The sequence below is a fragment of the Canis lupus genome, chromosome 23, assembly GCF_048164855.1.
Source record: "Canis lupus baileyi chromosome 23, mCanLup2.hap1, whole genome shotgun sequence".
Classification (NCBI taxonomy): Eukaryota; Metazoa; Chordata; class Mammalia; order Carnivora; family Canidae; genus Canis; species Canis lupus.
In genome coordinates this window covers 46,498,163-46,514,985 of record NC_132860.1, presented here as the reverse complement: position 1 = coordinate 46,514,985, position 16,823 = coordinate 46,498,163, and the positions used below count along the sequence as shown (strand labels likewise).

General features: G+C 36.7%; 1 protein-coding gene across 19 annotated transcripts in view; it reads left to right on the top strand.

Annotated features, from left to right (window-relative positions):
- The window catches only part of MTMR2 (myotubularin related protein 2), a 120,918-nt gene that overhangs the window by 61,699 nt on the left and 42,396 nt on the right, over window positions 1-16,823 (top strand). For 10 of the 19 annotated variants that reach the window (XM_072795096.1, XM_072795095.1, XM_072795094.1 and 7 more), the window contains 3 exons: window positions 10,904-10,979; window positions 14,751-14,845; window positions 15,001-15,111. In XM_072795096.1, the coding sequence (XP_072651197.1) occupies window positions 10,934-10,979; window positions 14,751-14,845; window positions 15,001-15,111 (252 nt within the window). In that variant the 5' untranslated portion in view covers window positions 10,904-10,933. Of the gene's footprint in view, window positions 1-746; window positions 863-5,466; window positions 5,525-9,324; window positions 9,453-10,903; window positions 10,980-14,750; window positions 14,846-15,000; window positions 15,112-16,823 lie in introns of those variants that run through there. The other 9 variants (XM_072795104.1, XM_072795101.1, XM_072795105.1 and 6 more) reach the window with 4 other exon arrangements.

The window sequence follows — 16,823 nt, the reverse complement described above, 5'->3', positions numbered from 1 at the left end:
ATTTGCTTTTTCCAGAATGTCATATGGTTGGAATCATCTAATACAAAGCCAGATTGGCTTCTTCCACTTAATGGCGGCGTATCTTTAAGGATCCTCTGTTTCAAAAAAAAAAAAAAAAAAAAAGGATCCTCTGTTTCTTTTTTTTTTTTTTGTCTTGATAACTCACTTCTTATTGCTGAATAATATTCCTTTGTATAGATGTACCACCGTTTGTTTATCTATTCCTTGTCTGAAAGACTGGTTGCTTCCAAGTTTTTCCCAGTTAAGAACAGCTTGCATTTAAAATTCTTCAAGATTAAATTGGGAAATTTTTCTTAATATTAGGTCTATTCATTCCTTGGGCTGCTGTAACAGAGTGTTGCAAATTGAGTGGCTTAGAACACAGGAATTTATTTTCTCACAGTTCTGGAGTGTGATATTGTGATATAAAAAGAAATATATATTTTGGGCTTCACTTTTGGCTCCTGGCCAGAGCTCTTAAAACCTTGTAATTTACTAAGTAATAAGATCCATAGGATGATCTTTTGATAAAATATTTGTTTTTGGTTTCTGACTCATGACATAGTTCCCAGAGTGATAAAAGTGAAAGGAACATCTTTTGTTGTAACACACACCTTTCAACCATCCCTGAGTTTATGTTAACGAGGTGATGTTTGGAAAGCCTCTAAAGGTGGGGGCCTGGTTGTCACGGGAACACCCTTGTGACTAGAAGTTTGGAACTTCCAGCTCCACTCTCTTTAGTAAAGGGAGAAGGGCTAGAGGTTGAATTTATTAATGGACAATGATTGAATCAATCATGTCTAAGGAATGAAGCCTCCATAAAAACATCCTAACTGAAAGGGTTCGGAGAGCTTCTGGACTAGTAAATACTTGGAGGTGCTGGGAGAGTGATGTGCCTGCCCAGAGAGGGCATGGAAATTCCATACGCCCTCTTACCTTGTACCTTGCCCTTGAGGCTCTTCAGATGGCTGTTTCTGAGTTGTATCCTTTGTAATAAACTAGTAAATGTAGATAAAGTGTTGCCCTGAGTTTTGTGAGCCATTCTAGCAAATTATTGAACCTGAGAGGGGAGTGATGGGAATTTGACTTCTGGATGGTTGGTCAGATGTACAGGTGACCGCCTTGGACTTAAGATTGGTGCCTGAAGTAGGGTTCAGACATGTGGTCTGTGCTACTTGTGGGTATTAGTGTGATAATTGAATTGTAGGACCCCCAGCTAGTGTCTGCTGAGGATTGAAGAATTGTTTCCTATGGAAAAACTCACCATATTCAGTATCAGAAGGTTGAAAATAGAATATAGAAAACTATTTTTTTTTAGGGGGGTTAGAATCATAGATTGGTTTATACTTCTTTCCTTGCTGCTGGTGAAGGCCAATAATGCTTGGCGTTTTTTGGTTTGTAGATTCATCACTCCAATCTCCACCTCTGTCTTCACATAACATTCGCCTTATACCTCTGTGTCTTCACAGGATCCTGTCTGTATAAGGATATCAGTTATATCAGATTATGGGCCACTCGACTCTAGCATCTCCTCATCTTAACTAATTACATCCACAAGGACCCTATTTCCAAATAAGGTCACATTTCCAGATACCTGTTAGTCAGGACTTTAACCTATCTTTATTGGGGGAAGGAGGACAGAATTCAACTTATAGCATGAAGTGATGCTTTCCAGACTTCCTCTTTAGATACTTCTATTTTGTTGTTGAATTATTAATGGTGATGTAATGTTATTCGACCTTTAGTAGTTGTGGTTTCAACTGAAAACCAAATTGTCTTTGGCTGTGTCATAATAAAAAAGGGCTTCTCTGTACTCAAATTTGTACTTTTAAAGATATAACCAATAAGATTTATCCCAGATGCCAGTTTGTGGCTCTACCCTGTTCAGAGTTTTGTTTGTATGGCTCATTTTGCCTCCTTTGTGGTTTGTCAGTCAAGTTGTATAAAAAATAAAGTAAAATTGATGTTAACAGTTTTTTTACTAGAATTATTCAATGAAATATGAGTACTTAATTTTTTACTTCACAGTTTTAGCATATAAAGAAACTGTGGAGGATAGTTTATAACTTCTACAGGCTCATTTTTCCCTTTCAGTTGATTAAAATATAGTGTTTTGCAGATTTCCAAATATTCTTTCCTATGTTTCTATCATCTGACATTCCATGTGAAAACTGACCTATAAATTTGCTCATACCCAGATCATCGTTATAGACAAGTTTTCTGAATTTCCTTTATAGTAATTTCCTGATCGGAGAGAAAGAAACAGAGAGGGCGAGAGAGGGAGGTAGCTTAAAGTCACATGGAAAGTTACTGAGCAGTTTGAAAATAGTTTAAGAGAATGTGGAAGAAAATGGGAACATTTTTTATTGGGGAGAGAGCAAAACTGAATTATGTTTTAGGAATAAAAGAATTATAAATTTCAGTCTGTGTGGCAGTTTTTTTTTTTTTCCACCAGTAAGATTTTAATATGATGAGTAGACTTTTCTTGATAATAAGAAATGCTATCGAAGAGCAGACCTTATTCCATCTTATCTATTGATACAGCCAAGTTCCTGAGACAGGCAGGGACATCATGTATCTGTATCATATTTTATGTATTCCAGAAGATTTCTCTCCTCCTCTTGTATCTGAGAGTCATATGACTTTTTCTACACTAAAGATATTTCCTGTTAATGCAGAAAAACCTAATGAATCAGTCTGAGTTTGCTGCCTTCATTCTTCAGACCCCTTTTTAGTAGGGTAGGCCTTGGTATTTTTGAGTTCTCTTGCTTTGCTGCATCTGTATTTCTTCTTCCTTTACTGAAATACCTGAAATGCAATTTTCTCAGAAGTCATCAAGTGTTACTCAAATGATTGCTTGTATTTGTTTCATAAGCTTAGGGTCAAATCCAACCGCTTCTTCCAACAGTTATCAAATATTCTTCTTTATTACTGCTACTACAGAGTAATCCAGAATTTTGATATTTCTTAGATTATTATAATTTCATCTTTATCATATTTAGTTTTGTGCACTTCCTTAACTCTGACATTTACCTGTATTGGGGTCTCCAATGATTTTCCTTACATGACTGTTCAAGTTTAAAATATTTATTTATTTATTTATTTATTTATTTATTTATTTATTTATTATTTTTTAAAATTTTTATTTATTTATGATAGTCACGCACACACAGAGAGAGAGAGAGAGAGAGAGAGAGAGGAAGAGACATAGGCAGAGGGAGAAGCAGGCTCCATGCACCGGGAGCCCGACGTGGGATTCGATCCCAGGTCTCCAGGATCGCGCCCTGGGCCAAAGGCAGGCGCTAAACCACTGCGCCACCCAGGGATCCCACTGCGCCACCCAGGGATCCCTAAAATCTTTATTCCTCCCTCCTCTGCCCACCTAATATCTTGTTACAAAAATCCCCAAATACATTATTGAGTTGTAGGAGTTCTTTATGTATTTTAGATATTAATCCCTTATCAGATTTGCAAATATTTTCTCCCATTCAGTAGGTTGTCTTTTCATTTTGTTGCTGGCTTCCTTTGCTGTGCAGAACCTTTTTAGTTTGGTATAGTTCCACTTGTTTACTTCTGCTTTTGATGTCAAATCCAAATACCATTGCCAAGACCAATATCAAGGAGCTTACCCTCTTTGTTTTCATCTAGGAATGCTATGGTTTCAGGTGTTACGTTAAACTTTAATCTATTTTGAGTTGATTTTTGTGTGTGGTGTAAGGTAGGGGTCCAGTTTCACTCTTTTGCACATACCTGTGCAGATTTCCTAGCACCATTTATTGAAGGGACTCTGCTTTCTCCATTGTATATTCTTGACAATTTTGTTGTAATTAATTGACCATACATGTGTGGGTTTATCTCTGTGTTCTGTATTCTGTACCACTGATCTTCATGTCTGTTTTTATGCCAGTACCATACTATTTTGATTACTGCTGCTTTATAATATGGTTTGAAATCAAGAAGTGTGATCCCTCTAGCTTTGTTCTTTTTTAAGATTGCTTTGGTTATTTGGGATCTTTTGTAGTTCTATGTAAATTCTGGGATTTTTTTTGTTCTCTTTCTATGAATGCCATTGGGATTTTGATAGAGATTGTATTGAACCTTTTATGTTTTTAATGCCACAGTTCTTTTTTAATATTGTGTATTTATAAAGAAATTATACTGGCTATAGTTATTTTTAATATTCATTTCCTTTAACTTTTATAATATAGTTAAGTGTTTAACATACCACCTATCACAGAATCAGTTTTCTGAATCTGATAATATTTTTACCTTTACCAGTGAGATGTATATTTTCATATGTTTTTATGTTTCTATATCTTTTCATTTCAGCTCAAAGAAGTCCTTTCAGCACTTTTTTTCAAGGCAGATCTAGTGGTGATGAATTCCTTTAGCATTTGTTTTTCTGGGAAAGGGTTAGTGCTTCTTCGTTTCTGAAGGATTCCTTTGTAGACTGCAGAGTGAGGAGGGCATGGGTTTGGTACTTGGTCTGGTGAGGGTTCCTGTTGCTTAGATGAGGGCATCTTTGGTTGAGGTTTTTCCAGGGATTCATGGGTGGGGTTCCTATTGGAGTACAGATGATGCTCTGAAATTCTTATCTGTCTCTTTTCTGAATTCCTCCTTTACCCCCTGTCATGGGGCTCTTGTTTTAAACTTTGGGTGCTGAGGAAGAGAGATGGATTTCTTTAGCAGTGTCCCTTGCTGGGGAAGCTGGGCACTAACTCACTGCTTTACCCTTTCTTCCATGGGAGAGATCCCCAACCTGCTTTTTCTCTGAGCTGTAGAACCTTGTGGGGGAGGGGTGATACTGGCAAAGTTTCTCTTACCTACTCTCATATGTCCAAACTTTTTTTTTTTCCATCTTCCAGTGAAATGCTGGAACTTCTCTAGAAATCTGAACTTCTATAAAGGCTTTCTCATCCACAGGAATCTGCCTAAGTTAGTGTTTTCCAGATGCCGCAGCCAAGAAGGTTTGGAGTCTGTTCACAGGCTCCTGCTGTTTCCATAGCCTGTCCCAGGTTCTGTCTGCTTGTTACCTGCTGTATAAGTGGCTGAGACTCCTCCTAGGTCCCTTGATCCCATAGTTCCCATGGAAGCACTTTTGTTTGTGGAGAGGTGCCAAATTTTAGATGTGAAAGGGCAACAAAAATGACGCCATTTTAGGGTGCCATGATGTTGACACCACTCTCTTTGCTCCTTAGAATAGTAAGAAGCTTGTTATTTTTTTTAAATTTTATTTATTTATTCATGAGAGGCAGAGACACAGGCAGAGGCAGAAGCAGGCTCCATGCAGGGAGCCTGACATGGGACTCGATCCAGGGTCCCCAGGATCATGCCCTGGGCTGGAAGGCAGCGCTAAACCGCTGAGCCACCCGGGCTGCCCGATGCTTGTTATTTTGTAGCTAAATTTTCAGGGATGAGAAAGATTGATGACATGCAGTCTCAGATATTAAACCCTGTCTATTTTAGAGCAGAGGAACAAAGTGCCATGTGGAAAGAGAGTAAAAATTTACACTGATGCTGCGAAGTAAGTATTCTGTTTTTGTTTTTGTTTTTGTTTTTTAGTATTTTTTACATTTTGATAGCACCTTGCAAATCCTTTATGATGCAGTTATCTCATTTCATATTCACTAACTGTAAGGTAGATGTTATTTGATATTAAATGATGAAACTAAGATTCAGAGAGGTTAGTATGGTGGCGGTAAATGGTTTTTTTGGGGGGAGCAGAAAGGTAGTTGAGATGTAAAACTTAAGTCTTTGCTATACATCACAGATTTCTTATATCTAAGTTTTAATGTTGATTTCCCCTTTTCAGCTTAATTATTGCCTCAGTTAATTTTTTTTTAAAAGGACATGTGGGTTATATTTTTGGTGACTTGGCATATGTAAAGAGTAACTTCCTCTTACCATCATCCATATCAGGGAGGTTACAGCATTTTCTTTCAAAGATCTGCTAACATTTGTTACTGTTTTCTAGAGTATCATTTTACAGATAAGTTGAAGCTGGCCTGATCTTGCTTTTACATGCAACTTCCGCCAGACCTCTCTCTTTTGGCCTGTATTGTATTGTCATGGGTTGTCTTTTAACATTTATAGTTAAAAAAATATGCTACAATTCACCTAGGCATATTTCTGTCCATTGATTTTTGGGGAGGGGTGGTAGAGGAAGAGGGAGAGAGAGAACCTTAGGCAGGCTCCGCACTCAGCCTGATGCAGGGCTTGTTCTTACAATCTTGAGATAACCCGAGTTAAAATCAAGAGTTGGATGCTTAACAGACTAAGCTACCTGGGTGCTCCTCTGTTACTGATTTTTTTAAAAAAAATTTTAATTTATTTATGATAGTCACACACAGAGAGAGAGAGAGAGGCAGAGACACAGGCAGAGGGAGAAGCAGGCTCCTTGCACCGGGAGCCCGACGTGGGATTCGATCCTGGGTCTCCAGGATCACGCCCTGGGCCAAAGGCAGGCCCCAAAACGCTGCGCCACCCAGGGATCCCCCTGTTCATTGATTTTTATGTGGAAACTGGTAAACTGTTTTGGTCAACAAATTTAGAAAATCTTTATTCATTTCAAAAATATGTTCTTCAGTTGTATCTTGGATTATTGCTCCTATTCTGTTTTAATGTTTTTTCTTTCAGGAAATGGGAGTTCTTGTATTGGTTTTTTATCATCTTCCCTTATGTTTTTTATCTCTATTTTTTCCTATAAAGTCTTAGAGCAGTCTTCATTTTTGCCCTCAACATAAACGCTGTTTTCTGAATAATCAATTCAGTTATTATTTCCAACACAAATTTTATTACTACATTTTTAATTTTTGCAGTAATTCTTTATCTTACCCATTTTTTTTGACTGTCATTGTGTCTCTCCTTATGACTTCCTGTTTTTATTTCTTAAGGAATATGGTCGATTTCCTTTTGGTTATACCAAATAGCTTATAAATGTTTCTACTAATGGCTATAGAGAATTCTTTTCAGAAGACTGCTTTTTTGTTGAGCCTCAGGCTGATACCTCCTTTTCCTTGCAAATAATCCTTTTTTCTAGACTGTTTTTTTCTCTTCTATTTAAGGATAAGTTTGTTCATAATCAATGTTTGCCAACAAAGGGTCTGGATTGCCCTTGGCCCTGCTCTGTTTACTCATTTGGGTTCCTTTTTGTATCTTCAGCTCTAAAGTGAGTTGTTTATGTATATCCTCTAGTGTATGCCTAAGTGTTAAAAGTCTGCCATCTTGGACAGCTTTTCTGAGCAGATATGGGATCTTGACTAGCTTTTCTTCATTGCCTTGCTCTCTGACATTCTTGTCAGTGCAAGTATAAGAGAGTCTATGGCTCTGAACATGCACTACTTGCATGAGTTTCCCTATTTTCTCACTTTATAAAGCTTTACTTTGAAGATTATGCCTTCTGTATACTGTGTGTTTGTGCCAGAACTGCCTTCCTCTCTATCCCTGTATACAACACACATTTTCTGAGGTTGGCAGTTTTCTTCTGAGTGTAGAAATCTAGAAAGAGTGGAAGTCGTGGTGAACGACACCGTAGCAGCTACAAGGATGTATACCTGTGCAGTGTGGGAATTCCTGGGGCTTTGTCGTGACATAATCTTTGTTATTTCCAAGTCTGGTGGTAGATGAGGGCAAAGGATAAAGCATTTTAAATGATCTTTCACATATTGAATGTTTGATTTTGGTTCTTTTTGTACTGTGTTGTTATTTGTACCTTTTTAAAAAGATTTGAGAGAAAGCCTGAGAGAGAGCACAAGCAGGGAGGAGAGGGGCAGGGGGAGAGAGAGAGAGAGAGAGAGAGAGAGAAAGAGAGAAGCAGACTCCCCACTGAGCAGGAAGCCCGATGCGGGGCTCCATCCCCACTCCAGGATCGTGAACTGAGCTGAAGGCAGACACTTACCTGAGTGAGCCACCCAGGTGTCCTGTTTGTGTATTTCAATCTAATTCTGTTGTTTTCATGATTAGTAGAAAATTTTACCAGATTTTAGTCATCAGTTGTTAGTCTGAATTTCTATTATTGTGATTAATAGAAAATATTTATTAAGTTATATATTATGTGTTGACCCTGGTATAAATGCTTTAAATGTATTAACTCATTTAACAGTTTTGTGGGGCAGTAGTATTATTACCATTTTATAGAGGCATAACGAAGTTGAGCACTCTGCCCAAGAGTACTTAGCATGTACTTAGCACAGATGGGATTGGAACCCAGGAAAAGTCTATATATTTGCATATTTCAAGTTTATAACCTGCTTTTCTGCATCTTCATAGGCTCATCCTTCCTCTTTCTCTTCCTCTATCTTTTTCTCCCTCCCTCCTTCTGATCTCTTTCTTTCTTCTATGACTTCATAAAAAGCTATATCAGGAACTGGCAACTAGGTGCCATTCAAAAATATGACATTTTATGAATTTTCGAATGTGGAATATAAAAAATTATATGTATATATATATTTTAGTTCTTTAGGTATTGCATTAAGATTACTTTATGAAACAATTAAACTTTTGAAAGTATGTTATAATTTATTTAGACTGCAAGTTTATTGAACAGAATTAATTTATTCTTTATAGACCTTAGTTTATTGGCCTTAGGTGAACACTGGGCTGTGGCAATGTCTAACCCTTTTATCTAATCCTCCCTAAGCACCTAACTTAAACTAAGGAATGACTTAATTATCAAAAAGAATTAAAGTCATTAGATTAGTACTGCCTAGTATGGGCATCACTAGAAATATGGCTATTGAGCACTTGAAATGTGCTAGACTGAGATATGCTATAAGTAGAAAATACACTCTGGATTTCTAAGGTGTATATGAATAAAAGAATATAAAATATATCATTAATACTTCAAAAATGAGTATGACATGTTGAAATGACAATATTTTTTACTTATTAGATTAAATAAAATATATTATTAGAATGAATTTTGCCTATTTTTCTTTGTTTAATGTGACTATATAGATAATTAAAAATTACATATATGGCTCGTGTTATATTTCTATCTGGTATTCTAAAGATATATCTCTTCTCTCAGAGTCTGGTAGCAGGAAAACAGATAAGTGGTTAGGAGTGGTGTAAGTGCCAGATAGGAGATCCTGCTTAAGAGACCTCTACCCAAGTGTGAGGGCCTCCAGAAGGTGACCTTTAAAGCAGCAGTGGTTTTTTTTCTTCCTCTTTCCCTTGTTTTGAAGACTCTAAGTCTATTTTTCAGACTGAAGGAAATAAAAGTCAAAAGTTACTTAAAACAAATCTTTGAGAATCTTTTTTCTAGTGGTCTTGTTTTTTTTTTTTTTTTTTTTTTTGTTTGTTTGTTTTTGTTTTTTTTTTTAGTCTAATGAAATGAGTCCAGGTTGAAGCAGAAGACCTGGCTGCGCAGAGACCACTGCTCTGCCCTGACCTCAAACTGGCTTAGCCTAAACCAAATTGATGCTGTGTCCTTTGCTAAGTTTGGAACAAAGGTCAGTTTGAGATCTTTTGAGTTCAGGTGTCTGGGGGACATCTGAAGGGAGGAACATTAGCATTTGGACGAATGGAACCTAGCGTCCAAAAAAAAATCTCAGCTGGCATTGTAGATTGAAGTTAGGTGAAGTCATAGATAAGGTATAAGATATCAGGAAGTGAGTAAAGCGAGATACAGACAAACCTCTGAGGAACAATAAGGTTGAGAAAAGGGAATTAAAGGTCAAATGAAAAAGAATGGTCAGGATCCCTGGGTGGCGCAGTGGTTTGGCGCCTGCCTTTGGCCCAAGGCGCGATCCTGGAGACCCGGGATCGAATCCCACGTTGGGCTCCCAGTGCATGGAGCCTGCTTCTCCCTCTGCCTGTGTCTCTGCCTCTCTCTCTCTCTGTGACTATCATAAATAAATAAAAATTTTAAAAAAATCATCTTTAAAAAAAAAAAAAAGAAAAAGAATGGTCAAGAGGGAAGAGTTTAATAGGACAGTGTGCCTTCAGAAGCAGACAAGTATAGGTAGTGTCAAATGTAGTTGAGAGATAAAAATAAAGACTGAGAAATGTTCATTTTCTTTAATAATGAGGTCATTGGGAAGAACATGGGTTCCTTGGAAGGGTTGGGTTAGATGGCAAAGCCAGATTGCAGAATGTCATGGAATTACTGGGAGCTAAAAAATTGGAGACAATGACCATTATTGTTTGGTTGTGAAAGAGGTGGGGGTGAGGAGGCTCATGGTAGTAGCTAGGGGGATGTATTTATATTTAGCATATGACAACGTGTGTGTGTGTATGTGTGTTTGTATCTTATTTGGGTTGTCAATCCATTATACATTGTATTTCTCTATCTTTACATTCTTGGAATCTAGTGTCGTGTTCAGTAACAGTTGTTGATCATGATTTTAATCTATTTAATAAGTCTTTTTCAACAAGATACTTTATCACCATCATTTCCAAATTCTCTAAACATTAAATCTACATCAGAGCTTGATTTTATCCGGGTTTGAACTAAGGCCCCTGGGCATGGCTAGATGGAAAGAACATGGGCTGTGCAGTTCCCTAACTATAATTCATATCTAGATTCTAACTTGTTAGCTGAGTGATCTTGACCAAGTTAATTGTCCCTTCTGGCTCGTTTCTCCTCATTTAGGAAATGAGGATAATAACACCTACCCTTTATAGGGCTGTTGTGGAATACATTGAGAAAACGTGTCAGGTGTTTTTATGGTACTGTACATGAAGGTAGGCACTTAGGAAATGCTGTGTAGAAAAATAGCAACTTCACATGTTGTACATGCCAATACCACAATTTTTATAATTTGATTTAAAGTTGCATCTGTGATATAATGTTATAACTTTAAATTAAAAGCAAGCATGCTCAATTGAAATTTGAGTTAAAAAACAGCCTTTGAATAAAACATGTTTCTTTTCTTGCTCCCTCCTCCCGTTTCCAATCCAGGTCCTGAGGGAATCTAACAAATTAGCAGAAATGGAAGAACCACCCTTGCTTCCAGGAGAAAATATTAAAGACATGGGTCTGTAATGGTATTTTTTGTTGAATTTCTTTCTCCTTTCTGAGTGCACAGATTATTAGTACTCTTGATGTATAGAGACCAGGTTCACTGTCCAAGATACCACCTGTCTGGCCGCGTTCATTGCTGCCAATCTTCCCAACATTTGGTGTGTCCTCTGAGCCTAGATCTACCACACCTATTGGTTATGTTTGTAATTGGACTTTAGGGAAACATGCAAATTCAAATATATTATGCTTCTTCCCTGGATTGCTTTACATTCATTCAAAGTAGGTGGCTTTTTTTTTAAACGCTGAATTTTCTTTTCTTTCCTTTTTTTTTTTTTTTTAATTTATTTATTCATGAGAGACACAGAGAGAGAGGCAGAGACATAGGCAGAGGGAGAAGCAGGCTCCATGCATGGAGCCTGATGTGGGACTCGATCCCGGAACTCCAGGATCACGCCCTGAGCTGAAGGCAGATGCTCAACCACTGAGCCACCCAGGCGTCCCTTTGCTGAATTTTCAAAAGAATATTTCATTGTTTTGAATGACTGAAGACTTTTTTTTTTTGAATGACTGGTTTGCCTAGATAAAACATTAAATTGTTTCTTTGTACAAGTGATTTTTCTTAAAATACATTCTTTTTGTTTCCCTTACTTTTTTCTACTCTGAATAAACTCGTGTCAATTTTTGGATGAAAATATTTCATCTCCATTGCAAAGCAAGCTGTTTGCATGTAAGTGTTTTTCTTTTGCAGCCTAAAGAACTAAGCATTAACTTATTGTATGGACTGGCAACAGACATTTAAGATATATTTTTTTTGTCTTCATGCTTTTACTTTGTTAAATCTGTGTGGTAGTCTACAAAATACCATAGCTTTGGAGGAATAAACTATTAGGAGAATAAAGTAAAGGGTTTCTTAACCAAAAAAAACCATCTTTTATTTTACTATCAATTTATAATGTGTGGTAGAAGAGGAGCCAGCGAGGGAAGTTGAGGAATGAAGAGAGTGTGGTACTGTGTGAACTAGAGCAAGCCAGACTGTATATTTATTTTTGTCCAGGTAGGTCCTTTACTTCTCTACTTCTGTATCTTGGATTCAGTTCTTCCTGTGCATTGAGTGACATCTCACCATTTTTGCCTATCTAAAGGTTACCTGCCATTGGGGCATAACTCACATGCCTATGTTCCTCAGACTTTTTAGGATCCTACACCTGGATGGACTTCCCTTTCATTGTATTACTTAGAGTATGTTTTTGTGCCTCTTTTTCTGTACAGATTCTATGCTCTCGTCTATTACATTTGTATAAATTTTATGTCCTTATAGATATGTATTTTCAAGGTCACTTTAGCCTATCTCACAGAAAATATGGCTTCTTCCCGTGAACTCAGTGAAAATTTGAGAGGGTTAGTAAATCTAAGCTCTTTTGGTACCACTAGGCAGTACCAGTATTGCAGAATTTAGAGGAATACCTAATATATTAAATATTCTGATTCAAAATTGATGGTATGTAAAAATGATATTTAACATAAAGCATAAGGCTAGAATGACCTAGAATATGTTAATTCCTGTAGAAAAGACATTCGATGTTTAGTTGGTCTAATGTCAATCTGCAGTTTAGTTTTTTAAGTTAGTGTTCGGAACATCACAGCATGCTTTTAAGGAAGTAACAGTCTCAGAGTATCGTGGCCTGGACATATCAGGAGAAGAGAGAGCCCCAGAGTCCAGTGTTTCAACCTTTAACACAGGAGTCAGATGGTGCTATGTTAAGCGGCTTGGCTTTGCATGGTGTGATGGAAAGAGACTTGAATTTGTCATCAGAGCAACTGCATTCAAGTCTTAATCTTAGCAGTTCCTGGTTATGAAATATTAGGCTATTTGTTATGCTTCTCTGAGCCCAGGTATTCTCATTTAAAATTTGTAGGTATAATTATAGGTCTTATATACAAGGTTTGGTATATTGAGGTTAAAGGAAGTACTCAAGGTGAAAAATACTTCATAAACTTCGAAGTGCTAGGCCATCAGAGCTGGTGGTTACTATTATCATTTGCTCTAGTATGGTTTCCGGTCAGAATGTCTCATCTGCCTGATGCAAACCCTGCTAAGCATAGACTCTCTCTTGCAGCTGCCAGCCTGAGGAGGAAGGGTAAAGGGGACAAAACAGAGCAGAGCCTAATGATTGATGATAACAGTAACAGAGATAAAACCCTTATGTATGTATAGTACTTTCAATTTTGGAAGTACTTTGATGAATATTATCAAAGGGTAAGGTGTAACAAAAACATGGGACTAACAGGGACATTTCTTGTAGTAGCATATAGAATAATGAGGTTTATTTTCTTGTGTGAGTAAGAAAACTGGCTCTGGAAAGAATCCAGAAGTGTTTTAGTAACATTTAATAAAACTTCTCTACTTGAGGTGAAAATTTATGAGAGCGAGAAAATGTATGCAAGGCAGGTTTGTGTATCTTTCCATAATAATGGGTTTATTTAATTTAATTTTATTTATATTAATAATTAATTAATTAATTCATGAGAGATACAGAGAGAGAGAAAGAGGCAGAGACACAGGCAGAGGGAGAAACAGGCTCCATGCAGGGAGCCTGACATGGGACTCGATCCTGGGTCTCCAGGATCACGCCCTGGGCTGAAGGAGGCGCTAAACCGCTGAGCCACCAGGGCTGCCCGGGTTTATTTAATTTTAAAGACGTCCCTCTAAATGAAACATGCATTGGAAACAATTCAAAAAAATGTAGCTCATTCTTGAACATTCCTGAGGGAAGATTTTGAAGGTTAGAAATGTTTGTTATAAGATCAGTCTCATTTTAGCTTGCCTACAAAGTGTTCAGTCCTTTGAAGTGGTGAGTAAAAAGCAAGGTCAGGAAGTTGTAATAACTTATTAAATGTATTTTATATCCCTGGAAAGTTCTTAGCAATTTGTTCCTCCTAGTAGTGCCTTCCTCTCTGGAGTGATGAAGATACTTCTTTATTTATTCGTTTGCTGCTGTAATGACATACCAGGGATTTATGAATATCTTAAGGTGTAAAAAAGTTTGGAGTGGGCATTATGAACTCTACCATATTAAATATTATTTTGAGCTAGTGGTAGCTGAGTTATCTTGCTTAATGAATGTTTAAAAAGCATTATGCTGTGTAGATTCATCAATTCTCATTTAATAGAACAATGTTCATAGTTATTTGTCTACAAGGTTCGACATCAGTTGCTTGGCCAGGAATATAATATTCTCTTATTTTACTATTATCTTTCTAAGAAATTATAGTTTCATATACATTGCATTTCTCTGACAGTATTTTCCCTGTTAGTATAATCAAGTCAGGAGTTTCTGGTATCATATATTACAGATATATTTTTAGAGGCATGTTGACAAATCAGACTGAGCAGAAGACAACCAGCAGATTGGTGAGGTGATCTAGAAACTGTGATGACTGGTGACTGTGGCTTGAGACATTTGCAGTTATTAACCACTTTACTACTACCCTTCTACCACTACTCCAGCTTCCACAAGTGTTTTATCCAGCAGGGGTAGTGGCTAGCCTTGTCTCCTGTCTGAGGGTAGGGGCTATCTCTGCCTCTTTAGTCCTTGCCAAGTTTCTGCATGGTCACAAGCCTAGATTTGGCTTCTGAGTTCTGTTGGGACACTGATTCTGTGATATTTGAGCATAGGTTAGAACAGCAGTCAGGATTTTAGTATATTTCACTTGTGAAGAGATGAAAGTGCAGTTTTTAATAGTGCATGATATATACTAAAATGTGGACTCTTTGTTTTTGCAGCCAAAGATGTAACTTATATATGTCCATTCACTGGTGCTGTACGAGGAACTCTGACTGTCACCAATTACAGGTTATATTTTAAAAGCATGGAGCGGGTAAGACTTGTTGAATTAGATTTTTATATGTACATCTGTGTGTTGTTCGCAGTTTTGTTCATTTTTGCTCATTTTTAATTCAGGCATTTCTAATTAAGATAATTGTACAGAATCAATTGCTCAGTTTTAATAGTTTATTTCTTTCCTTCCTTTAGGATCCCCCATTTGTCCTGGATGCCTCTCTTGGTGTAATAAGTAGAGTAGAAAAAATTGGCGGTGCTTCTAGTCGAGGTGAAAATTCTTATGGACTGGAGACTGTGTGTAAGGTAAATGTTATATTTATGTGATTTTATTTGTTTTGAAAAGCTTTCTATTAAATAGAGCCTATAGGTAGAAACTGGTTTCCAAACTGTCAAATACATTTCATACTGAAATATCATTCTAGAAGACTTAACATTTAGGAGTAATAAAAGGTGATCTGTTATGAATTAGGCTTGAATTCTTTTGGACCTTGTACAAGGTACTTTGACATTGATTATTTCATGCTGAGCCTCAAAAAATCTGAAGTAGGCATGATAGACATTATTACCTTTAATTTACAAATTGGAAGCAGGGCTGAGCAGTGAAGGCATAGGACTTCATAGTGGAAGAACTGGCTCTCATATATTCATCATCACCTGTCTTTTCTATTTATAGTTCTCATAATTTTTCTGCTTCCTAAACAATGGTGTAGAAAATGTGACATTACATACCTTTCCTATTTTCTTATCTAACTCATATTCTTTTTTTCCTCATGATCAGCTCCATTTTATTTTCCTCCCTGTATTTATTATTGCCATGAATATTCTCTAACTCAGAGAATTTACCTGTTGTAAAATTTTAATTCCAATGTAGTTAATATACAGTGTTGTATTAGTTTCGGGTGGACAATATAGTGATTAAATAGTTCCATTTGTTACTCAGTTTTCATCAAGATAAATGTACTCTTAGTCCCCATCACCTATTTCCTTCATCTCCCACCCATTTCCCCTCTGGTAACCATCGATTTTCTATAGTTAAGAGTCTGTTTCCTGGTTCGTCTCTCTTTTTTTCTTTTGTTCATTTGTTTCTTAAATTGCATAGGAGTGAAATCATATGGTGTTTGTCTTTCTCTGACTGGCTTATTTTGCTTAACATTATACTACTACTACTAATTATTATTATATTCTACTAATAGTAATAATATAATAATATAGTTAGAGATAACTACATCCTTGACATTGCAAATGGTAAGAGTTCATTCTTTTTACATTTGAGTAATATACCGTTTTATGTGTGTGTATGTGTGTGTGTGTGTATATATATATATTTTTTTTTTCTTCATCTTCTTTATCCATTCATCCACTGATGGACACTTGGACTGCTTCCATAGTTTGGCTATTGCAAATAATGCTGCAATAAACATAGGGAAGCATGTATCCATTCAAATTAGTGTATTTGTATTCTTAGTGTAAATACCCAGTAATGTGATTACTGGATTGTAGGATAGTTCTATTTTTAATTTTTCGAGTAACCTCCATACTGTTTTCCACAGTGTTTGTGCCATTTTGAATTCCCATCAAGGGTGCAGGAGGGTTCCTTTTTCTCCACATCCTCACCAACACTTGTTGTTTCTTGAGTTTTTGATTTTAGCCATTCTGACAGGTGTGAGGAGATATCCCATTGGTGTTCTAATTTGATGATGTCTAACTCATATTCCTTAAATGTATTGATACTTGAAGGAAACCTAAATTTTTCATCATTCTTTTCAGTCATAGCTATTTCATACCTGGATTCACCTCAGTAGGTCACTGTTCTCATTATGGCCTAATTAACACCCATGCACATTTTAATTCTAGTAATTCATAAGTTACTTTCTTATGATAATATTAGAAGTTTTGTGAATCTAGTAATAAAGGTAATGACTTTGTAATAGTTATTTTTATGCCTTTCTGTTATAGTCAGAAGGGCTCTTAAGAGTATTAGTAGCTGTCAACCATGTGTCGAGCACATTGTCTCC